Source organism: Aythya ferina (genome assembly GCF_964211825.1).
Source record: "Aythya ferina genome assembly, chromosome: 7".
Taxonomy (NCBI): Eukaryota; Metazoa; Chordata; class Aves; order Anseriformes; family Anatidae; genus Aythya; species Aythya ferina.
Genome location: NC_140302.1, coordinates 17,320,147 through 17,343,980, shown reverse-complemented (window position 1 = coordinate 17,343,980; position 23,834 = coordinate 17,320,147). Strand labels below are relative to the sequence as shown.

Below are 23,834 nucleotides of genomic sequence, written 5' to 3'. Positions count from 1 at the left end.
GTTCTTTTAATTTAGCAGTTAAACTCTTCCAGTACAGTTAACCACCTAACTGAATATTAGTGTGAACTACTGCCATGGGTAGATAAAAAAACTGTTTGCAGGCTGACAATTTTATGGCCGTTAAAAAAAGAAAAAAGACTGTCACTTTTTTTGGCTCTTGTAGTCCTCTTTCTGTTAGGTGGGAATACAGTTCACTAAAGGGTGCCTCGGAGGGAGCACCACTTGTAGCTCTGAATATGTGACCTTGAACTACAATCTGAATTGTGTTCTGCAGCTGAATTTCAGGTGCAGCTACTTGGTTGTGCCTTAGCTCTGATTCTCTAAGAAAGAAGTTAGCATTGCACTAGTGAAGTGCTTCTTTTAAATAGGTTACAGTTAAATATCAGCAACTCACAAAGCAAAACCAAGACAATGTTACCTGCTATAAGCAATTTTTAGGACATAAGAAGGCTCATATCCGCAGAGCTAACTCCCTCCAGATGCAGGACCTTGCACTTGCCTTTGTTAAATTTCAAGAGGTTCCTGTCTGCCCATCTCTCCAGCCTGTTGAGATCCTTCCGAATAGCAGCACAGAACTCTGCAGTATCAGCTACTTCTTCCTGTTTTGTATATTCAGCAAACCTGCTGAGGAGGCACTCTATCCATTCATCCAAGTCACTGGTTTAATTTATTACTCAGTTAAACAATACCAGACCCAGTATTGACCCCTGGTGGACGCCACGAGCTATAGGTCTTTAACTAGACTGCTGCTCATGACATCCTACTGAGACCTGCCATCCAGCCAGTTCTCAGTCCAACTCACCATGCGCTCATCCAGCCTGCACTGACTGAGCTTGCCTATGAGGATGTCATGGGAGCTGGTGTCAAAAGCCTTGCTGAAGTCCAGGCAGACAACATCCACTGTTCTGTCATCTGTCCAGCCAGTTGTCCCATCACAGAAGGCAATTAGGTTGGTTAAGCATGATTTCCCTCTGGTGAATCTATTATGCTGACTATTCCTGATCACCTTCTTGTCTTCCACATGCTTAAAGATTCCTCCAGGATAAGTTTTTCCATCACCTTTCCAGGGACTGAGGAGAGGCTGACTGGCCTGTAGTTCCCTGGGTTCTCTTTCTTGCCCTTTTTGAAGACTGGGGTGATGCTTTCTTTTGGTTTTCAGGCATCTCTCCTGCTTGCCACTATGCTGAATTGCTATTGTCTTTGAGGTCTCTTCTATTTTTGTATGAAACCAGATTTTGTATTAAGTTATCTGTTCTTGGTCTTTAAATTTATTCATTTTTTCATCTAGCACAAACTTAATTTTTCATGCACGGTAGTCAGCCTGATGGTCTGCTGGTGAACAGCTCAACTCACGCTTGTTAATGCTGCCATCTTGTGGTTGGATTAGATTTGCAGCTGTTCGTTTTTTTTTTGTTTGTTTTTTTTTTTTTTTTTGTTTTTTTTTTTTGTTTTTTGTTTGTTTGTTTGTTTGTTTTTTTAACTTCCATCTTTTCGTGGTCCTTATTACTGATTGTAGGTGTTAAGCAGTTATGGAGGTGACCTAGAGTGTGAAACACACAAATCCATAAAATTTTTTGTCTCAGTGAGTTCGCCTTCTAAAGAGGTTGGTACAGCACAACCGGAGATGCTATTAAAGACATAATGTTAGATTTTTAAAACCTGCCATGACATTTGTGTTGCCTTTGTGCAAGAAGTGTTACTGATTCAGATTTGAATGAGGAAGAATGCTAACTATGGAGCAGGCTTTACCCCTGCAATGTCATGTTTTTGATGCTTGTTTTTTATGAAGCTATTTGTGGTGGAGAAATTCACAAAGATGCTGGCCAGATCCAATCTCCTAATTACCCAGATGACTACAGACCTTCCAAAGAGTGCATATGGAAGATCACAGTTTCTGAGGGCTTTCACATAGGAATCACGTTCCAAGCCTTTGAGGTGAGAAATGGCATTGTAAGCTCTTGAACAGATATTGTTTCAGCTCTCTAGGTCCTTTAAAATTAAAAGGGAAGTAATATAAATAATAATACTAACTTAAAGATTTTTTTTTTTGGAGAAGTTCAGACCATTATTTATCCTCACCAGAAGTTTGCTCAGAAATTTTGAAGCCAAGTTTAAAATATGATGAGTTTTCAAAAACTGTTAGTCCAGATAGGAAGAATAAGAAGGGGCACAAAATTGCTGATTATGTTAAGTAGGGGATTCATGAGTGCTTAATACTTCACTCTGGTCAAATGAAACTGAATGTTCACAATCCAAGCAAAAAACCTTCCATTGGCGTTACTGGGACTTGGCAGATTCCAGGGTGTCTGTGACTATCCAAAGAAACATCACACTTCCACATGGCAGACAGTCCTTGAAAAGCTCAAAAAGATTTTCTACTATTATAGGATGTCTTACGCTCTTAAGTGCTCGATGATCTATTTCTGACTACTAACGTGTTAGTCACAGTCAGAAGTGGACAGGACCTGGGTTTGTACATAAATTCCATCTAAATAATTGGTTGCTGTGGCTTGTGCACCCTTACTGTGATTGTCCAAGAAAGAGCTGACACCACTACTCCCTGACTGTAACCCCAAGGCTATTCCTTGAGCACATTTGTTTGTAGTTGCTCTTCTCTATTACTTACAGCTTCTCATGAAAAAGTAGCTTGTCATGGAAAAAGTCAAGGACTGAGTTTCACTGGAGGGTAGCCATGAAATAGTTGTAGACCTGAGATGTATCCGTGTTTGAATGTGATTTCAGCTGCAGGAGTGACAGCAGCCATGAGACATGCAACTCACTGTGAACAGTTTGGGATGCTGCTTTCAAAGCTGATCTCTGGCCAATGTCTAAATGGGTAGCGATCCTGACTCAGCTGTCATGCTAATGAGCTACAGGCCCACCCTTTTCTATTTGCAGATTGAATGGCATGACACATGTTCCTATGACTACCTGGAGATCCGAGATGGCCTCACTGAATACAGCCCGTTGATCGGTCAATTCTGTGGCTATGAGAAGCCAGGAGATATCAAGTCCAGCTCAAATAAAGTATGGATGAAGTTTACATCTGATGCAACCATCAACAAAGCAGGCTTTGCAGCAAATTTCTTCAAAGGTATGTGATCTCTGGTACCTCTCAAGGTTGAACTTGGGGACCACTCATCCCCTAACCTACTGCCAAACTGAAGTTAGCATTTTATCTGCTTTTAGTTAAAAGCTTTTCGACTTATCTATACAACCGCCAAAATCAATTCTATACACAAGTTGCTTTGAGAGTATAGAAAGGTTTGATGTTGAGGCATGAACATCACCTTACTGATGATCACCCTCAAAAAAGGGCAGCCTTTCTTTTATGGGTCATCACGAGCACAGACACTAGCACCTTGTGTGGAGTAACACAGGTATTAGCCTGTGATCTTATTTTCACTTGTTACATAGTCTTTCAGAAAATTATCACACACTACTCCACTAGATTGAATGTGACCCCCATTTATTTGTGCCAGGGGATCCTGATATTTTCAAAGAAGGCATTAGTACTGTATAAAGAGTGTTAAAAATAACCCTCTGCTTTAGTTCTATTCCAAAAGTATCTGTTGGAAAGAAGGTAAATTGAAATATAAGTAGAATCCCAATGAAAACTTTAGAATGCTTTTAGAAACAAACATGTTCCTAATCTGAGATCCTTTTCAGGAAGATGCGAATGAAGACAAAGATTTTTCTTAAGAGCTGAATCCAAGCCATGGTTCTTTACCAGCACCCTGGTGGCTTGATAGAGGCAGAAACCAAATATATAACTATTTGGGAAAATACCCTGATGCAATATACCCTGATGAAAATAAACTGATGCAGTTGCTGTGAGGTAGTACCTAATAGCTGCAATGCCAATATTCGGATTGCATAAGTCCTTTATTTATTTCTAATTCAACTTGTGCCTTTGTATTAAGGGTGTTTACAAGATCACTGACAAATACTGTCATGTTCATTCCAGTCCCTGGACAATTCTCAGAGTGCCTGGGTTTACTTGTTTAAACTTCTCAGGTTCCATAGAGATACAGATTTCTTCCTCAAGACATGTTGGGTTCTTTCAGGAGCTGGTAGTGCAGGGGGATTGTGGCAGGAGTATAAAACTGCTTAGAGTGAATTGTTAGTACAGGTGCAGACATGGGTATTGTCTGTGCAATTTTTGCTGGCAGACTAGAATTTGCAAAGTCTGCTCAAACTTGCATGTGTGAACAAGAACAATGCAGTTTGTGGATGTTAAGGGTGTTGCTGAGTCCCTGCTAGTCAGTCCAGCTGAGGAGCGTAAGTGTCTTTGCTTGGGCCAAGCACCACAGTAGCCACAGTTACACATTTTCTAGCCGACTTGCACTGTGGGCAGAGCTGATGATGGTTTGCAAAAGCTGGGTAGACATACCCATAGTCTGTGTGGAATCCCAAGCTGAGATCTGAAGTCTGCAGACTACCTCCATATCCAGAGGGATGTTGCGTGAGTACCAGCCACTCCCTGAACAAAATAAATGAACAAATTGGATGTCTCTGCAGGCACTCAGACTACCATCCATACCTGATTGAGCCAATGGGTCAGTTTTGCCCTAATATACTATGAAAGAAATAGAGCATAAATCACATGTCTTACAACACTGAAAGAAAATAACTCAGCTTAAAACAAAACAAAAATTGATTTTAAATTTTGCTTTGTGACAAGTTGCAGTGGTAACTTCTAACTTCTCAGAGAAAATAAACCTGCAAGCAGCTCAGAGAGGGTAAGTCATTGATCATGTCCAAGAGAGAATGACAAGAAGATATGAAGAGCAATTACTTCTTGTCCAACCCTTTGTGTATATCTCAAGGGAAAGCTCTAAGGTTGTGCTTCATTACTTATCTTCATTTTGGTAACAGGTTGTTTATATCACTGAATCATACATATTCTGTACATGGTTAAAGTATTAGTTGTGATGTGTTTGACTTATGCTCATGTTGTGCCTTTCTACCTGATGGCAAATATTAGTGGAAAGACAATACTTAGTGAAATATAGCTGCCCATAGCCAGGACGTGAGAATTCATGTCCCTCCCATTGTGAAGACTATATACAGTTTTTTGTTTGTTTGTTTGTTTGTTTTATGATTGTAGGAGAGAACACCTGTCTTTCCTCTCAAGCACATAATTTAACAGCCAGATTAGAAGCTATTATACTGTGTCCAAGTGTGGAGCAACAAAGGAATACTCTACTTTCTTCATAGTGAATCCACAAACAGAAACCAGAAAATGAAATCTCTATGTATTATCCTTCTGTCCAAAAGTGTTGCCCGAGGAATGTGAGGGAAGTGTGACTTGTTCTGGTTTTCTCCTGACAGAGATGGATGAATGTTCTCTGCCGGATAATGGTGGGTGTGAGCAGCACTGTGAGAACACACTGGGCAGCTACAAATGCACCTGCGAGCCTGGCTATGAGTTGACAGCTGATAAAAGGAGCTGTGAAGGTGGGTGATGTAGAGATTGAGGCATCTCTCCGTAGGGTGGGTACTACAGCTAACAAAGGAATTGAACAAGCTTGGAGATGATTCTCCTTTTCCCTTCAACATCTCTGGTTCTGTTTATCCCACCTCCCCATCAACTCCCTCCGAAGTTATTTTTGTTAACATTAAGTTTAGTGAGAAAAACTGAAAATAGAGTGATTGTCTACTGCTAAATCCCTCTAAAAACTGATGTCCTTGGTCAGAGCAGATCTCCCATGATCCACCATGTGGGGTAGGGGGAACATTGGAAGCTGACAGCTAAAGCTCCTGGTCTGGCTTCCTTAGGCTGGATGCCTAATGCTATCCTGCCTTCTCAGCGCAGAGCATGTCTTTGTTACGGAGCAGACAGCAGCAGGTGCAGATCTGTGGAAAGGACAGTGGGGCTCCCCTTTCTGTCACTGCTACCTGCTCTCGTGCAGAACACGGATGGTTTGTGTGGGTAGATAGCCTAGACAGTGTTGCCCACTCTGATGGAGGGGAATGTAAATGCAACCACATTGTCCCCCAGATGAGGTGGTTGTTCTACCTCTGCTAAAACTCGTGAGGTGCTAAGAGTAATAAGCAAGTGAGTTGGAAAGTTTGGGTGAAACTCCAAATGCTTTGTGCAATTTTTGTTTTGTTAGGTTCTACAACACTCTGGATTTTGTATTACTCTTTGCTCTATCAAGTCCATAAAGCACTTGCTGCACTTTTTAGCATTGAAGCTGCTCCCTTGGGTTAGTTGCCCTAATGCAAAACTATGCCAGGAACAAAGCACAGAAGATTTGAACCTTGTGGATTTTGAAGATCTGGCCATATCTCATTACTCCAAAGAAACAGCACGGAAAAAAATGTGTTGTTACAAGTAGAATTTTGCATCAAAAGAGCAAACTGAGGTCAATTTCTTTAAGGTAAAAACCATTCCCTCTCTCAAGAGGGTGGACCTGAGATGTCCTGAATTTTTAAAGGAAATGAGAGAGTAAAGCTAAGTCTCTGATTTTACCTCCAATTTTCCCTGGTGAAAATGCAGTCTACTTGAAATAAGCCACCAAAGAGCTGACAGGAGTGTCTTCCTGAGGAGATTCCATTGTCCTCTAAGTAATCCTTCCTGTTAAACTTAATAAGGTTTGTCAGACTGCGTGTGGTTGAATTTACTAAGCTGACCATTACAACTGTATTGTGCATGTGAAATCAACTGATCCATAGTAAGCCCAAGGCTGTAGAGTAAAATACGGTTCAATATTACACAGTTTAAGTGACTCGTAGGGCTGCTGCCTGGCTGTGTGTGTTTCACTGATGGTTTGTAGCAGGTAAGGTTTCTGCCTTCTCTGCAACTCCTAACATTTGCTACCTGTTCTGCAGGCTGGGATTTGAAATGTGCCACGAGTCGGGGTCTGACTCGTTTCCCAGCTAACAGCATGGCCCGCTCTGTGTATGAATAAAACTAAGCAAACCTTGTGTTCATTTGTTGCCTCTCCAGCTGCCTGTGGGGGCTTCATCACCAAGCTCAACGGGACCATTACTAGCCCTGGATGGCCCAAGGAATATCCTACTAACAAAAACTGCATCTGGCAGGTGGTAGCTCCAGCTCAATACCGGATCTCTCTGCAGTTTGAAGTGTTTGATCTGGAAGGCAATGATGTACGTAACCAACTCCTGCATCTCAGAAGTGTGACTATTGGCTAACTTGGAACTGGGTAAATCCTTCGGGTACAAGCCAGAGGAGCCTGACTTGCTGGTGGAGCTTCTGGTTGTTTCCTGACCCTTGCTATAAGAAGCCAGTAATGCTGATTGTTCTCCTTGAAGTCTGAATCTTCTTTCTCCAGGGAGTGGAGAATTAAAGTTGTTCTGTTATAAATGGACTTCTTTCCTCAGCCAGTTTTGCAAAATAGTGGGTGTTCTCCATCCTTAATAGGTGTCCCATCCCTCCCTTCCCTCGGGCTGCCTTTGTAAGAAAATAGAAGTGAATAAAGAGGTAGTTCTTCAAGGGTAAAGCAAATAACCATGAAAAGAGCCTATTCTCTGCCCTGCCAAGGACAGGATGGATTCTGAACAAAACATTCAGGTTTCACTTCCTCCACTGGAAATGGCTCTTCCTTAATTTGGGAAGCTGCTGAAGTTCATTCGATACCACTAGGCTCTTGAATAAGGTGGGAATAATAATTTTACCTAAATTAAATGGAAAGCCTACTATTCTAATAAACACAGCCTTGCTGGAAGACTAGGGCAAGAAGGGAATGGGGTAAGAACACTGACAAAAGAGAATTGAGGGAAATCAGGAGTGTGTATGTGTATATGGATATTTTCTTTCCCTGTCAGTCAAGCCCCTGTCCCCTCTCTCTGAAATGCTCTATTCTGAGTCCAATGCCTCTTCTTGGCAGGTGTGTAAATATGACTATGTTGAGGTTCGTAGTGGGTTGGCTTCTGACTCCAAGCTGCATGGCAAATTCTGTGGCTCAGAGAAGCCCGAAGTAATCACGTCATACGGCAACAACATGAGACTGGAATTCAAATCAGACAACACGGTATCCAAGAAAGGATTCAAAGTCCACTTCTTCTCTGGTATGTGTCTTGTCTCCTCTGACTGCACCTCTAATTGTTTAGTAAATTGTCTTAAACCTCCTGACGTAGTTGCATCTAAAAAGCATAGTTGCTCTGTGCTGTGTTATCTTGGTTTCTCAGTGCAGTGTATGGTCCAGTTTCGCAATGTGAGGTGCATGGATTTCATCAATGACTCTTGTCCCTCCACAATGGAAGCAATGAGGAACCCGGTCCTAGAAATTCTCTCTGTCTCCGGTGTCATTAAGAATAGCTTTTTTTTTTCATCTTCAGATAGCAGCTCATACCTTAGATTATCTTCTCTATCTGTTTGCTTGTGCTCTTGAACAGAGCAGCCTGAAGACGGAGGCTCATCAGAGCCTTTACAAACTTGAAAATACAGAGATTGACCAGCAGACTTTTGCCTAGGCTAGTGAATTTGTGTGATTCTTTTCCTGGTCCCTATTTGAAAAGAAAGAGGTGTTGCTGTAGGTTTCTTTTAGATAAGGAGCCTTTAATAATTCAAAACCTGCATTATGTAATGCACTTCTGTGATACATCTTATGGAATGAAAAACAGTTGAAGAAAACTCTGTATGGGCTAATAAGGTGGTGACTGGACTAATCCAGCAATAGGGGTTGGAGGTTTGTGTTTGTATTCTCCAGTCTGGATATGGGGTTCACAGCTGGTGACGGTGGTAGTCTGCCTCTCACTGGCAACTCAGTATTTATTGGTTTGATCTTGCCCAGACAAGGACGAATGCTCCAAAGACAATGGTGGTTGCCAGCATGAATGTGTCAACACTTTTGGAAGCTACGTATGCCAGTGCAGAAATGGCTTTATGCTGCATGAAAATGGCCACGATTGTAAAGAAGGTAGGTCCCTGCTCTCTGCATTCAGGAAAGATGAGCTACCACAAACACAGAGTGCTTCAGGCCTATGTTGGAAGCTAGTTTGTGCAGCCAAGTGCCGTACCAGTCTGGGGCACTGAAAAAGCCCCTGCTAGCTGAAAAACTACTTTGGGAAAGGAAAAACAGGGCTTGTTTTCAGCTCCATCCTTTTCCCAGTCAACACGGTGGCAGGGTTGGAGACCATGTCACCGGGAGCAGGGCAGAGGAGAAGGAGGAGCAGGAGAATACATTTGGGAGTGAGGGTACAGATGAGGTTAATGGGGCCCAGGGGAATAAACTGGTTTCTTTCACCAGGTGACCAGTTAACTCAGCCAGCTAGCGCGGCTGCACCAGGGGATGCCAAACATATAGGCCTTCCTGGGGACAAACCCAGCAGAATTGTGCAGTAATCCTGAAAGACTTTCTCCAGTGACCGAAGTCTTCCCTAGTTCTGCCATGCTTAGGGTCTCATTGGGCGTGAAGTAGCATGTAGGCCATTTCAGTGATGCAGTTCCTGTATGAGACCTACCTTGATGCCTCTGCCTCATGATCTCCCTCTCCTTCTCAAGCTGGTTGTGAGCATAAGCTGAGCAGTGCCGAGGGAATGATGAGCAGTCCAAACTGGCCTGACAAGTACCCAAGCCGGAAAGAGTGCACCTGGAATATCTCTGCAACATCTGGCCACCGAGTGAAAGTAGTGAGTGACCAGTGAATGGGAGTGCCAGGGGAGAAACATGCTCAGAATTGTGTCTCTGTCACTTTCCTTATTCTTGCTGTAGATCTTCAATGAGTTTGAGATTGAACAGCACCAAGAATGTGCCTATGACCACTTGGAAATGTATGATGGGCCCAACAGCAAGTCACCTATCCTCGGTCGCTTCTGTGGCAGCAAGAAACCAGACCCTGTGGTAGCTTCTACCAACAAGATGTTCCTTAGGTTTTACTCTGATGCTTCTGTGCAAAGAAAAGGTTTCCAGGCAAAACACAGCACAGGTAAGCTGATTCCCTGCCAATATCCCAGTGTGATGAGATGTCATCAGATCTCACTGTGTTGTTTACCAGTGAAGATCAGACCCACTTTTTTGCAAAAGGAGCTTAGCCTGGGTTTTATTTGGTTGTAAATTGTGCTAACCAGCTCTCAGACCACTGCTAGCACCATACCATAGATGCTAGCTGAGAGGTCTACTGACATCAGGTGTTCCTACTCATCTTCCCTTGTTTAAATTGAAGATGGTTGGTTGAGCAGCAGCCGCATCTGTTCCTCATCCATCCTCAGAAATTGAGGTGATACAGCTTAGCTTAGCAAGGGATGCCGCTAGGGTATATTGGCCCACACACGGAATGAGCGTATACCAGATTGGTTATGGTGGAAGTAGAGATGTGCTGTGAACAGACACAGCAAACTTGATCTTCTATTTGTGGCAGCCCAGAGGTGGGTGTGTTGTATCAAGGTTCACTTTTCTGAAACCTTTGCCAATAAGTGAACGAAGCAGACTGAGCAGCAGTGCATGTGAGAGGCATCTTCCTCACTGGCAGCGGGGAAACCAAAAGGATCAGGCTCCTCTATATTATGTGGGTCATTGGCTTCATGGATGACTGAAGACTTCACTGTTTTGTCTTAATCGGGTGCAGTGGTTAGTTACCTTCCCTGTTGTACATGTGCTGGAGGTTTTCTTTTCCCACAGACGGCCCAAAAGCGGGATGGCAAGTCTTTGTCATGAGGTAGGGCCTTTGAGGAGACTGTGTTTTGTGCCCTTTCTTCCTTCAGTGTGTGGCGGGCTCTTAAAGGCTGAAGTGCAAACTAAGGAGCTGTATTCCCATGCTCAGTTTGGGGACAACAACTATCCAGGTCAAGCCAACTGTGACTGGGTGATTGTAGCTGAAGATGGTTATGGGGTGGAGCTCATATTCCAGACATTTGAGGTCGAGGAAGAAGCTGACTGTGGGTACGACTACATGGAGATCTACGATGGTTATGACAGCACTGCACCCCGCCTGGGACGCTTCTGTGGTTCAGGGGTAAGCCATAGTGATGGTGAATTCACAGTGCTGGCTGGAGGTGGGAAAGAAGGGAACTCGTGTCCTTTTTCGGAGAGGGTCAGCAGTCACAAATTGGTGATGAGAATGCCTTGTGTGTCTGTGTTTTGCTTCTTCCCCTCCTGGTAAAGATTACAGTCATTTTATCTGCTATACAGAGTTGGTCTGAAAACCCTTCCAACTGGCTTTCCCTTGCTAAGCTATGTCTGTGTGCAATCAGCATGGGACTGCTGCATTGCTGTGCCCTAGCCTGGCCCCAAAAGCGTTATGTGAAAGTAAGAAACTACTTCCAGAGACTGGTTTAATCCTCAGTTACTTCCTGCCTGCAGCCAAGGTACGTTGCAGTCATGCTCTGGAGAGAGTGAAGAGTGGAGCTGTTTATTGACTCTGGGATGGTGTCCTGTCTCCTAAATTGTTATCTGTGTCCCCCTTTAACAGAAGTGACTCTGGAATTGGAGTTACTCGCTCCAACAGTGTGTGGTATTTAAAACCAGAGGTTCCATGTTTGGTTTCTCTAGGACTTCAGCGATGAAACAGAGAATGTGCTTATTGAATTTAAAGAGAAACAATCAGGCAGCCCATGTGTCACACCAGCCTGTGCAAACTGGGGAAATAGTCTGGAAAACAAGCAAAGGCGTAGCAGATTGGTGCGTAGAAGTTCAGGACAGTGGGGCAGTAATCACCTACCTGCATGCTGTCAGAGTGGTGGGGAAAGCATCAGTCCTGCAGAGAAGCACAGGGAGGTTATAGCAGGACACAACAGCGAGGGAAATCACCAGTTTTGCTTGTAAGATATATGGCTAAATTATTTTGCTGCTAATCGACCCTGGAAGGGCCTCAGCTGCCTACAGGGTCCACTTTGCATTGTGTCATTTCCTGAAAAGATTAGGACAAATTAGAGCATACTCAGAAGGCTGGAACAAGAATGTCAAGGGAGTCCTGTGAATGTGACCTACCAAAACCAACCGGAAGAACTGGGATTGTAGAATGGACTGGCATCAGTCGTCACATGTTAAAAGGCATGCATGCAAAGAGCAAGGGTATATGCTCAGGAAAGCGGGCAGGGCAGGAGGTACTGAGTTCTCAGTATTTGTGTTTTCTGGCCAGTCTGTCTTCACTGTGAGCTTGAACTCTGGTATCGTAATGCAGTTATTTAGCATGCAAACTTGACCAATCTATGTTCTCTCTCTCTCTTTTTTTTTTGTTTTTTGTTTTGGTCTTCCTTTTCTGCAGCCTCTGGAAGAAATCTACTCTGCAGGGGATTCCATCATGATTCGATTTCACACAGATGACACCATTAACAAGAAAGGCTTTCACGCCCGATACATTAGTACCAAATTTCAGGATGCACTGCATATGAGAAAGTAATGTGACTGCTCCTTTCAGACATTCCCCATCTGAAGATTGAGACATTTAACTGTGATCTTTGTCTTTTTTTAAGCTTCTGTGCACCTGGCCTAAAGCAGTGTACAGCATTTTCTGTAACTAAAACTAAATCCAGTCACAAAAGTTTGCCTCTGAAATCATTAGCTTGACCCTCTCTTGTTAACATACCCAGGACCAAAAATTGTCTTCTAATCATATCTGTCAGGGCATAATCATTGTATTTTGCACAGCTTCCCGTGGGGTTGAGTGAAGACTGAGCTTGAGCTGAGAGAAGTCTCAGTCTCTTGAATATCCTGTCTCTAGGTGACATTTTCTAGGCATCCTGTACATGAGCTGTGTGAATGCATTTCCTGGAGCAGATGATGAGGACAGCCACCCGGTAGGATTTTCTCAAAGGACCTTGGGGAGCACCCACTCTCCCCTACAAAGTACTCTGTGCAATAAGTGAACGACCAGACGGCCAGGACTCCAAATTCCATGGCTCCTCCTATCCCATCTATTTATTGTCTTGGTTATCATGGCTTGAGAGGTAGGAAACGGTATGGGGACGGTCTCTTTAGGGCTGCTAGCTACTTGGACCACAATGAACAAGAAGTGCCCCGTGCCTGATCTGCAGTAATTGTCACAGTATGTGTTGAATGGGCGTACTTCCAGGCAGTGGCCAAATGAAATGCTGTGGCTGACAGGGCAGTGCTTCTGTAGGAGGCAAGGCATGAATGTGTGATGGTGGCAAAGCTTAGGAACTGGAATGCTGGCAGCCTGCTCCCATTACACTACCAGGCAAGGCAGCTCAGAGGGCTGTGGCAGCAGTCCAGGCCTTATTTTAAATAAGAACTCTCTCCTCACTCCACCCGTGTTTGCTTTCCCAGTCTTCTTTATGCTGCTTCCATTCCACACTCCTGTTGTTCCTTAGTACCACTTTTTTGTGAGCCCTTCCTTTTCATAGCTGTCTGAGTTGCTCTCCCCAGAGCTCTCCACAGCTACCTAGGGGTGCTCTGTGACATCAGCTAGCCAGAGCATCGCACAGAAGGACACACTGAGTCAGAATTGGACAGAATATCTTAGCATAGTGTCACTGGTTGTTCCTGAGGCAGAGGAACACAGGCCATGCTGCAGGTCAGTTCTGGTGAACTCTGGGAACCTGTCAAATATGTGCATGCTGCAGGCACAGGATGAGGAATGGAAGAGCTCTGCTGATTTCTGCTGCTTCTCCGTTCTTTGCTAGCCCATGACCCGGTCTATTAGTTTCATAGCAGTCCTACAGCCCGGGCATGCGTGCGAGATGATGAATTAAGCACTTTGAGCTGTAAGTCTGAGATGTGCTCTGTGTTGCAGTTAATTATATATGTGGAAGCTACTGCAGCATGGACTTGCATAATTAACAGATAGCTTGGCACTTCTTTGGTAAAAAGTAGGGAAAAATGTGCTTTGTGGGGAAGCACTGTAATTGAACTGTTATGGGAGAAAAAAAAGATTTTATTAGGAATATTTCATTAAGACACTCATGGGCAATTATGAGCTAAAAGCTGAGGTATGTTAGCTTTAATAAAGTATTTATAATCCAAGGATTACTATGTTTACATAACCAATGTACTGTCAGGCTCTGGGGTGACACCTTCTGCTTGGGTGTATGACTGTGAAGTGGGGGGCCAGCGCCACTGTCAGGCACAAATGACCTTTCTGGAGATGAGGCCTTTTCCAGATGGATAATAAATTGACCCATCCCTCTCCAGAAGTCCTTGAACAGAATGGGATCCAAGTATTGTGAATACTATGGGAAGCAAATGCATGAAAATATTTTCTTGCTTAGAACAAGAAAAATAAAATAATTTATACACACACATGGTTGTATGTATATAAAATGTGCATGTAGAAGAGCAGTAGTCAAAGCCTTAATTGTCATGTGACCAATACTGATCCATTGACTATAGCTTTACTGCAGACTGCATAAAACCATGTTATTTCTGTTTGTTTTTCTAGCTCTGTTTTGTTTCTGTTTTCATTTTGTGTGGCCTTTTTACAGGCAAGTCCTTTTGTCTCAAGCTGTTTGTCCATAGAGGTCTGGGAAAGTGAGGTGTGCTAGCTGGGGTCTCTTCCTTGCCCCCATTCAAGCAAAAGTGCAGTGACTCAGGTCTGGAAATAAAAGCCTGACGCCAGTCCCTGTGAAGCAGAAGGAAAGTTCCAAGTGGCAAGCAGCAGTTCAGATTTCCTGGCTCTCTAATGGGAGTAATGATTCTGGAGAGAAGTTACTGTAGAAGCTTCCTGTGTACTTCAACATCTGTGCTCTCTGCGATATTTTCTCATCTTTCTCAGACTGTATTCAATGCTCTGGTTTGTTGCAATAGGGTTTGATGGATCTACTGCACTTGTTACCATTCAAGCAGGTGTCTCTTGTGACAGTGTACTCACAACTGTTGTACTGTACGTTTCAACCAATGATCTGTGTGGAGTATTTCTGCTGTACTGACTGGGCTTAACAGTCAATAATTCTAAACATGTGAAAGTTTCTTAAGAAAAAAAAAAGAGACCCTCTAAGGTGTATATACATATTCTGGTCTTCGTGTGGTTGTACCTTTCACTAACTAAAATAATTTTTTTTAGAGGGGGAGGGAGTGGGAGGGTGTGGGGGCAATCAAAATGTACATGTGCAGAATGAGTCTCTGCATTCATTAAAGACTGGATTCAGTTGCATGTTCTGTTGTATGCATGCATTTACCACGTCGTCAAGGGGAGAGAATTTCTTAATACGTTTCTTGTTTCTGCTGACTGTTGGTTGTGTCCGCAGCTAATAGCGGGTGGGATTTCCCGTCTGCAGAAAGTAACTTTTGCTTGAGCCTTCGCTTGATCTTGGTTTTGGGAATCAGAAGGACACTTAGGCAGTGACACTTGGTCAGCCAAAGGCTACATCATTGTCTTGTGTTCTGTGCTGATCCTTTAGTGATCTGGGATGTAGATCTACAGTGATAAACATGGTTGTGGAAATTAGTCCATAAGTAGATTTCAAAAGAGAAAGGTCATATAGTACTCTACAGGGTAGAGCCTTCAGCAGCAGGTCCCAAAGTCTCTGGGACGTGAAACTCGTGTGTAAAGGACAGCAGGATGAGCATAAGGCAGGTGTTCCTTACTGCAGCCTTGTGGTCTACACTCCCACTGTAACAGCAAAATGTCCGGTAGCCAAGCAGCACCTAAGATGCTTTTCTTCCTCTTTTTGTCCTCTGCTTGATGCCTGTCGTGCTTCCTTACGGATCATATCTGTGTTATTCCCCCAACACATACACAGTTCATGCATGTCCCACCACCCAGTATGCTTCCTGTGGTGTGTGTCAGGGCCACTCAGAACTTCATAGTGACTGAATTTCCTCCCAGCTGCTCCCAAAGGCAGAGCAGCAACAGAAACACAGTAAGGAAAAAGCATCCCCGTGCAGCCTCCTACACCAGAGTGTTGTTGCACAGCATGACTCAGGAATGAGCCTGGATGCTGACAATCAAGTCACTTGGTAGACATGATTTCCAAAATGAGGGCCAGGAAGCCTTCAGTCACATAGCCAGTTATGGGCTAAAGTGATGTTGAAGCATTGGAAACGATGCAGACCAAGGGAAGCCAGTGGGGAATGGGAGGTAAAATAGAAGATGGAATATGAACCAATGCAGCAGCTCATGGAGAAACACTGACATCTGCAGTTGCAGCAAGGTATGTTCTCACTGTGTGCATGATCTATCTGTTGTACGTGCGGGGACCTTTCACAGGCTTATATATATATTCACTGTGGTTCAAATAGCATTGTCCTTTAATTTCTCTTTCCACTCTGATTGCCAGCTACCAGTGCTGTGGGAAATGGCCAAGCCTCATTTTAAGAGACGGGACTTAATTTTCCAGAAAGTGCCCAAGAACCGTCCAGTCACCATGTGTGAGATGCTGAAGGGAATATCTGTTGTCTGCCAGGAGATGCTTCATCCTCTAAAAGCATGAATTCAGTGGTACACCACAGTGGAGACAGAGAAGGTTGTCCACAGCAGAGAGCCGTTGGTCTCAGCATCAGGCATGAAACAAGCTGGCAGAAATCCTCCACTTTGTCCTGGCATTCCCAGTAAGCGTGCTCTGTCAGACAAGGTGTTAGCCTTAGAGAATAAAAGTAGGATTCCCCTCAGGCTGGGCTCTGGTACGAATTAAACACATCATCTGAGCCAGGAGCACTTTTGCTTGCCATAAGGCAGATAAAAAGGAGGTGGAGTCCTCAGTGCCCTGAAGCTCAGCTTTCCACGTGCTGGCCAGACTCTGCCCCCGGCAGAGGAGCTGCTTTACCAGGTGTGCTGGGATCCAGCCAGGTTACTTGACTCACCCTGACAGAAATGCCATCGTCTCTTCCTCTTTACAGGTCTGCAGTTTGTTTTTTAGCAGGAAGAGAAGCGTATCTTAAAAGGAGTGCTAACCTGGAGCCGGACGGTCAGCTGTTAGCGCGTGCAGGGATTTCTCGGGGAGGAGAGCGAAATGGTGAGTGGGAGCCGTGCTGTCTCTCTCGGTTGATGGATGAACTCAGGGGAGCGGTCAGGGCAAGAGAAGTGAGGCCATGGGATCACTCAGGTGTTTGGTGGAATGCTTCCTGGGAGCATTCAGCCCTCCTGTTTTCTGCCCCAACCAAGTCAGTCGAGCTGGCCCTTCTGCTCTCTCTGCGTTTCCCTGTAGTGCAACCAATGCTTTCTGACACCTGACTGGGTTTTAGTGTCTATCTCAGCTTTTCTGTCCTGGAGGTGTCACCTGGTGTTGGGCAGTTGGGGCAAAGTGGAAGCATGGTTGTGTTGTTTTCTTTTTTAAGCTAAACTGCAGTATAAAGCTTTCTCTTGCCCAGGATGTGCCCTCGGCAGACAGTAGCTCCTGTAGTTAATGCTGCAGGGAAATCTACCCAACTCACGTCAGGTCACTGACACTCAGAGCCCTGTAAACATCATGCTAGAGTAATCTGGGCAATCGGCAAACAAAAGCAGGGGCACTGCAGTCATTTGTCTGCAACCACTATGTTGAATTATGCTCACTTTAAGTTTTGAAATGTCAGAGCAGGCAGATCAGGATTTTCAGCTGGGACAACTAGAAGTATTGATACATTGGAAGTCAATAGTAATTTACACGCAAAGATCCTTTCTCTCACAATGGGTAGTGTACAAATTTCCATACTTTTATTTTTTTTGCAACTGACTTGAGACAATTGCTTTAAGCTCTTGTACACTTGAGAGAAACGGGCTAGTTCTGTGTCTTGCTCCAGTGCAGAACCAGGCTTTTCCTTTAAATAAGGGCTTACTTTATACTTTCTGTCCTCAAGTGTTAAGGGATTAAGTCTTTACCCCTGGTCTGAAACTATGATTAAATAAGCTAGGAAAAGCATTTCTACTCAAATCAAGGGCTACCAGTCAGGTTATTGCAAGGAACAAACAGACCTGTTGCTAGCTGGCAACTTGATTTTGTTAACAGTCAACGGCACACACAGATCTATTTTCACAAATACCTTGAGCACAGAGAGGTGAACAGAGGTAAACAACACATTTTATGTGGCTCCTTCTCTTCGGACTTTCATTTAACCTGCATATGCACAGTCCTGGAAATAATCACGAAGTCCATTAAGTGTACGGTCTTTAACCGAGAAGAAGGAAATAAAATAAATGTACAGCTTCAGAGAAGATAAATATCCAAGCTCAAACATTAACAGGTCAGCTGTTCAGAAAGGCATGTGTCAGTGAGGAAGCTCAAAGAATGCACAATAGGAAGTTCAGGTGAGAACATCTCTGTTGTATTTCATTCCCAGCTGGCAGCCTGGGTGCAGCGGTACCTGGGCCTCTGGGGAGTTAGAAAGAAATCAATCCTTCTCATTTGGTGACCAGTTGTTAACTGTGTCTGCTCAGAGGCATTTCCCAACATCTGCAGTCCCTACGACAAGCTGTTGAAAGGTTATGCTTTCAGTTCAATGTCCACGGCCTGCCTGTAAAGGCCACGGTTCTGAACATGCCTCCAGCTGCAGTCTGTAGTGGGAGGATCAGTTCTGGACCTTTCAATGAGCATTATGATCCTTCACGCCCGGTGATGTGTCCTGCTCCTAGACCACAGGCCTTAGACTGGGCTGAGACTGAAGAGCCAAATCTCTCTCAGCTTGCTTGTGTTCGAGCCTTCCTTCTCCGTAAGCTGCAATGCCCAGACTTTTATTGGCACGCTTTGACCTCCCTGATCTGAAATAACCATGCCCAACTCAGGGCATGGCAGCAGAACTTCCTGCAGGCAGAAAAAGGGCAGCTTTCTGCCAGCTCCCTCCCTACTGGCTTTTGGTGGATGCAAAGTGAAGCTCCCTTTCAGTCTTCTCCTGTCACCTTCCACATCAGTTCCAGGGGAGATCTCTGCAGATTTGCTCTTTCGCTCCTTTTTATTTAATTCCTGTGTGTTTCTGGTGCTGACCAGGGTTCAGTAATAACATTGAACCTACCTGTCTTAACAGAGTTGCTTCCTGTGGATTAAAGAAGAGGAGGGAAAGGCTTCTGCACTGCTTGCCCTCATTGCCAGCCTCAAAGCTAAGCTTCCCTTCCCAGCACTGTCAGTAGCACCCGTCCCTACAGGCGGCCTCAGCTGCCCACAGAGCTCACCATCTAATGGACGCAGTACTGCTTCCAACAGTACAGCTACACCAGCAAGAGAGATTGAGAGCAGCTTTTAACTTTCTCCAAGCCTCTTTCTGCATTCCTCCTAGAATGGTAGTGTCTGTATCCCAGCTGCCCCAGGCAGCAAAACATCACCAAACAGCTGTTGTTCTGCCTGTGGAAACAATTTAGTCAGGAAGGAGTTAATGCCTTTTTTCATCTGTCTGTTGAATCAACAAGAGCAGGAACTGCAGCTGGTCTGGGGCTCAGAGGCTGCAGGTGGAGGTGCTTGCTGTCTTACCAGCTGCCACTTTCCTGTAGCTCCCCAGCCACTGTGGGGACAAAGAGCCTTGTCCTCCCTCACTGGGAGCTAGCTGCCAGGGTGAGCTCCTTGCGCGATAATCCCCGACTACTCAGAGGCGGCTCTGCATGGCGTAAGCAATTCCAGTAAACCGGTTCAAGTTTATTTATTTGTATTGCTTTCTTAAGTAGTACGACATGCTCTTTGTTTTCTCTGGAATAACTATCACAACTTAATATTCAGATCACATCGGTATATTCTCATGCCGTCACCTCCAGTCACTTCAGAAATATCCCTGCCCACTCCCACAGATGGTCAGGCCACCTGATACTCAATTCTGTTTTTTATTTTCTATTTGTATTTTTGTTATTTCTCTGCAGACAACAACATTTTCCAAAGCCTTTTACAACACAACAGTAAGTACACTGCATAGGATGAAGATCTATTGCCTACTCAGCACTGTGGTACATATAGGAGCTGGGGAAGTTCTGGAAGAGAAGGAGGTGCTGTTCTGGGTGGGCGGCTGCTGGGGATCTTCTCTGACATACTGTCCTAACGCCACTGACGTTATATTGTAGCAATAAGGGCAGGTGAGATGCTTACAGAACCCCCAGTCCTGCATTTGTGCCTGTTTTCTCGTTTATTTAGAAATGGGCAAATCCAGTAAGTTTGCAGTATTTTACTGCATGAGCTGTCAGCTGCAGGCGGTGGGTCAGTCTGGGCAAGGGAATAACAAGCGATGCGCTTGCCACCATCACTGTGTGATAGGCTTTCTTGTCGTGGGGCCTCAGCTGCCTTTGGAGCTGGGTGGGACATTTTTCAATGGCTAGAAAAATCCAGAGGGTTTTGTTTTGGGTTACACGCAGTTTTCAGGGCCCTGCACTACACGCATTGCTTCTGTGAACCCAGGCAGAGTGTGCAGCACCCTCCACTGACTGATGCTCGAGGGAAGGCCAAGCAGGCAGATGATGTGGCAGGGACAGAGAGCAGCCTGTTGCAAAAGCACATCATTTCTTGGGGCTTCCTGCTATCCTTTTTGCTGCTTCCCCTTCAGAGTCCAGCTTTCTCTGGCATATATTTGTGCTTATTTCCTGCGTACACTTTTTTTTTTCCAGCCCTAAGCCCCTTTCTGAGGAAGAACATGTATTCCTTCCAGGCAGAGCCATTGCTGGAAGGACCAAAGTCTGGGTTCTTGCTTATGACTGGCACTCACAGGCCACAGCCTCAGGGTGCAGCCGAGTTCTCCGTGTGTAACCTACCATGGGCTGTTATTGAAGTCTTGCAACTGCTTGCTTAGCCTCTGTCCATGTTAGCTTTATATGAAATATATTTTCGCAATGTTCTTTAACCATCTTATTTCTAGACTTCTGCAACTACAATAGGAAACACAGCTGTCCAAGCAGATTGTTATGGGGTAAGACTTTGCTTTGTTATTTAATGAGATTGTTTTCATGGAGCATTTTCCCTCTAAAATCAAATCTTTGCTACCTTTGTCCATTCCCATTTGCAGTGCAGCTGGGCTAGATGCCGCTGTTGTGGCCCAGGGCTGCAGTTTTGTCTCTCACATTGGCTATCCTTGTTGCATGCTAGCCCCACACTCTGCTACTGAGCACAGCATTAAAGGATCACCATGCATGCATTTGACCTGATTCTCTTTCTTTGTGAGTTAGTACCAGCCCTGGGTGATTGGAGTAGCTGCAGGGATACCCAGCTTCCTGGCCTTGGTCCTTGCAGTCATCTTGGCAGTGGTCTGTGTTCTCCAGTGGTCAAACTTCAGCTGGAAGCAGGTAAATACCTTCCATCTCCTGGATGCCTTGCCACTTGTGAGCCTAGTCCTCTACATCAGAGTTCTGGTTCAGTACCTTCTGCAGCTCTTAGGATGTTCAAGACTGAACCCCTAGGCACCCCTACCCACAAACCGTCACTGCTCTGCAAGGAGTTACAGGATCATAAAGATAAAAGAGAAATTCGTGTGAAAATATGGGAGAGTTACTGCCAAGTGGTCCGTTAACTAGCAGGAAGTAACCAAAGAATCTATCATCATTGTTCTTCAGTGGATTTCTCTTGTTATTTGCTAGAGGAAATCATTCGTTCAGGAATCCTCTGACTACAAAATAGTGTTATTTAGTTCCCCAAACACTGCCGCATCGTTTCATACTATGTGGTCAACTTTTTCCTCTGTTCCAGCCCATGGGGTGGGTTTAAATGCCCACCTCCCCATTGGTGGGGTAGAGCAAGGGGGTTGTGTAGTACCCTGCCTTGTTCCTCTGGGGTGAAAAAGCATTCATGTGTCCACGGAAGAGGAAAATCAGGAAGCATTGTGGCAGCCAAACACTGATGGTTCTATGGCCCTTTCCTCCCCCTACCACTTTTCTAGGTGTTTTAACCAGCTCTAGGGCTTGCATGGCTCATTGTTTTCTTACTTCAGAACGAAACCTGTAACAGTACCGAGGGAGGTGATTTCCATGTTGTTGTTGTTGGTTGAAGTTTTTTTGATTTGTTTTGTTTTCTCTGTGTGTAATTGTGCTAGTGAGTGTTTTCCCCTATATTAAAGGGGACCAGGTGGGTTTAGGATGATGTAGTGAAGGCGATTCTTGGGCATCAAGGGTTCACTGCTACAAGGTAATTCCCATGGGCTCACATCAAGTGGCCCGTGTAATTGTCCCAGATGAAAAATCATTTTGACGTCCAGCTTAGATTGTTAGATATTATTCCATGTGGTTATTTTGGCCCCGAGTATGTTCTGAGTTCTGAGCACTTTGGTAACAGGACGTTTTTTCCCTGCTCTGTACTTCTTGAACTGTTGTTGGTGAATTGTAGATAGGTGGTGTTTGTCACTCTTTCTGCTCACCTCTTCAGAGAAGTGGCTGTCCTGAGATACAGGAAGAACACGAATATGAACGATCTCCTCCCAGACCTCCAGATGTAAGTCATCTGTTAACTGATTCTTACTGTAGCACACAGGCTTCCGAGTGAGTTACTAAACGAAGGACTGGCTTTAAGGGTAGCCCTAGACAAATAATAGAGACTTCATGGAAAGCTCTCTCCCCATGCTTGCCTGTGGCTCCTACACTACTGCTGTTTCTAGCTGTATGTCTGTCTGGTGCAATCTCAGATGAGGGGCCAGCAATAGAGTGCCATTGTTTTTAGAGTACACAGGTATTCCAGCTGCATCCTGCATGGGCAAAAATGGAGGGAGGAATGAACCTGAAATATGAGCAAATACATTTTCTTCAAAATACTGCCAAACATTTCCAAAGAAAGGCAGGAATTCTCATGCACTGTATTCTCTCTAGCCTGAGTACTTTGTTACAGCCATTGCAGAAATAATATTTTGCTTCTAGGACTTTTATCTGACCATGATGGAGGAGACGACAAACGTCTACGTAAATGGAGATCAACAAAAACACTTCAGACCAGACATCCAAGCACAGGCAAAGCCCCCAAGGATGAATAAGCCCAGAAGAGAGCCACCTGTGGTGGAATACGTTTATGAAAATCATCCTCCCTTTCACTGAGAGAAAAGCACCAAATTGTGGCTGGAACCAGAAATAACAGACACAATCCTTTTCCTGGACACTAGGGGCTACACAGCTGCATTTCATGAACAAGAGTTTTCTCTTTGTGCATACAGGAAATTCTAGAGAACAGGACAAAGAGACTGCATGGCGAAAGAACCCGTTTGGAATTATGCCTCTGAGATATGGAAGCAAAATGAGATTCCCCTCATTTTGGAAGTAACAAAGTGCTGTGGGAGAGGTGGTCTTGCTGTTCTCCTGAATTTAATTTATTTTAATAAAGAACATCTAAATCCTTGTAGTGACAGTAGAGTGGACAAGTAGAGTGTTTGCTGGAATCCCCACATTCAGGTTCTTGAGCTCCTCACAACTGCTTGGGAAAACATGAATGAACCCTTGTTTTCATTTGACAGAAGGAGACTAGACTGTAAATGAGGTGAAGTGATAAGCCCAAGAAAACTGGAGGGAGTGAAGTTCCAGCTGCTGACTTTAGCCCCAGGGATGGCAATTTCCCTTAGTTCTCGGCTAATTCTTACCCACAGTGGTGTCTCACTCACACTATTTTCTCTGTGCCCCTACAACAGGTATTTCAGCCAGGAGGTGAAGTAGGAATGCTTATTCTCCTATGATTTCAGTAAGAGACACCATTCAGAGAAATGGTCTCCTCTGCAGCCCCATCTCGATTCATGCGAGGATGCTGGGTGGCCACGGTGACAGGCAGGGTTGTGTTGGAAAATGCTTTGGGAAGAAAGAGGAGCCGAAGGGAAGATGCTCCCCGCCTGTGGAAAGGCTGGGCCATGGAGTACCCTAGGAATGAGAGGGGCACCCAGGCGGAGACAGAGGTCCCACCAAAGGGGCACAGCACTGAAAGTAGCCAGAGCTTCAGCCTGTGAATGGAGGAGTGCTGTCATCCAGGAGGGATGCTGCCGCTGTTCTTCTGCAGGCTGCAGGGCTGGCAGGGTTCCTTGCAGGCAGCAGCAGGAATCTGGTGGTGAAGCAGGCAGGGGTTTTCGCCCTGGGAAGGTCAGCTCTTCTGGCAGCGCCGTGGCCACAGGTGCTGTGACCTGCTCTGCA

General features: G+C 44.8%; 2 protein-coding genes across 12 annotated transcripts in view; both read left to right on the top strand.

Moving 5' to 3' along the window:
* Positions 1-13,891, top strand: part of LOC311440207 (tolloid-like protein 2) — an 82,968-nt gene extending 69,077 nt beyond the window's left edge. For all 5 annotated transcript variants that reach the window (XM_084526799.1, XM_084526797.1, XM_084526796.1 and 2 more), the window contains 10 exons: positions 1,790-1,935; positions 2,899-3,094; positions 5,335-5,460; positions 6,956-7,116; positions 7,857-8,037; positions 8,763-8,888; positions 9,473-9,600; positions 9,683-9,896; positions 10,672-10,922; positions 12,174-13,891. In XM_084526799.1, the coding sequence (XP_084382925.1) occupies positions 1,790-1,935; positions 2,899-3,094; positions 5,335-5,460; positions 6,956-7,116; positions 7,857-8,037; positions 8,763-8,888; positions 9,473-9,600; positions 9,683-9,896; positions 10,672-10,922; positions 12,174-12,308 (1,664 nt within the window). In that variant the 3' untranslated portion in view covers positions 12,309-13,891. The remainder of the gene's footprint in view (positions 1-1,789; positions 1,936-2,898; positions 3,095-5,334; positions 5,461-6,955; positions 7,117-7,856; positions 8,038-8,762; positions 8,889-9,472; positions 9,601-9,682; positions 9,897-10,671; positions 10,923-12,173) is intronic.
* A 2,294-nt stretch (positions 13,892-16,185) lies between these two features.
* LOC311440206 (uncharacterized protein) lies at positions 16,186-23,067 on the top strand. Of its 7 annotated transcripts, none has more exons than XM_084526792.1 (6): positions 16,186-16,414; positions 16,703-16,818; positions 20,606-20,656; positions 20,913-21,029; positions 22,102-22,167; positions 22,587-23,067. In XM_084526792.1, the coding sequence occupies exons 1-5, from the start codon at positions 16,293-16,295 to the stop codon at positions 22,116-22,118; spliced, it is 423 nt and encodes a 140-aa protein (XP_084382918.1). In that variant the 5' UTR covers positions 16,186-16,292; the 3' UTR covers positions 22,119-22,167; positions 22,587-23,067. The 7 variants fall into 7 exon arrangements, 6 of the variants coding, with proteins under 6 accessions (XP_084382918.1, XP_084382917.1, XP_084382915.1 ...); XM_084526791.1 differs by lacking the exon at positions 16,186-16,414 and adding an exon at positions 19,623-19,658 and having other exon boundaries at positions 16,647-16,818; XM_084526789.1 differs by lacking the exon at positions 16,186-16,414 and adding an exon at positions 19,623-19,658 and having other exon boundaries at positions 16,647-16,818; positions 22,063-22,167.
* The last annotated feature ends 767 nt before the right edge of the window (positions 23,068-23,834 follow it).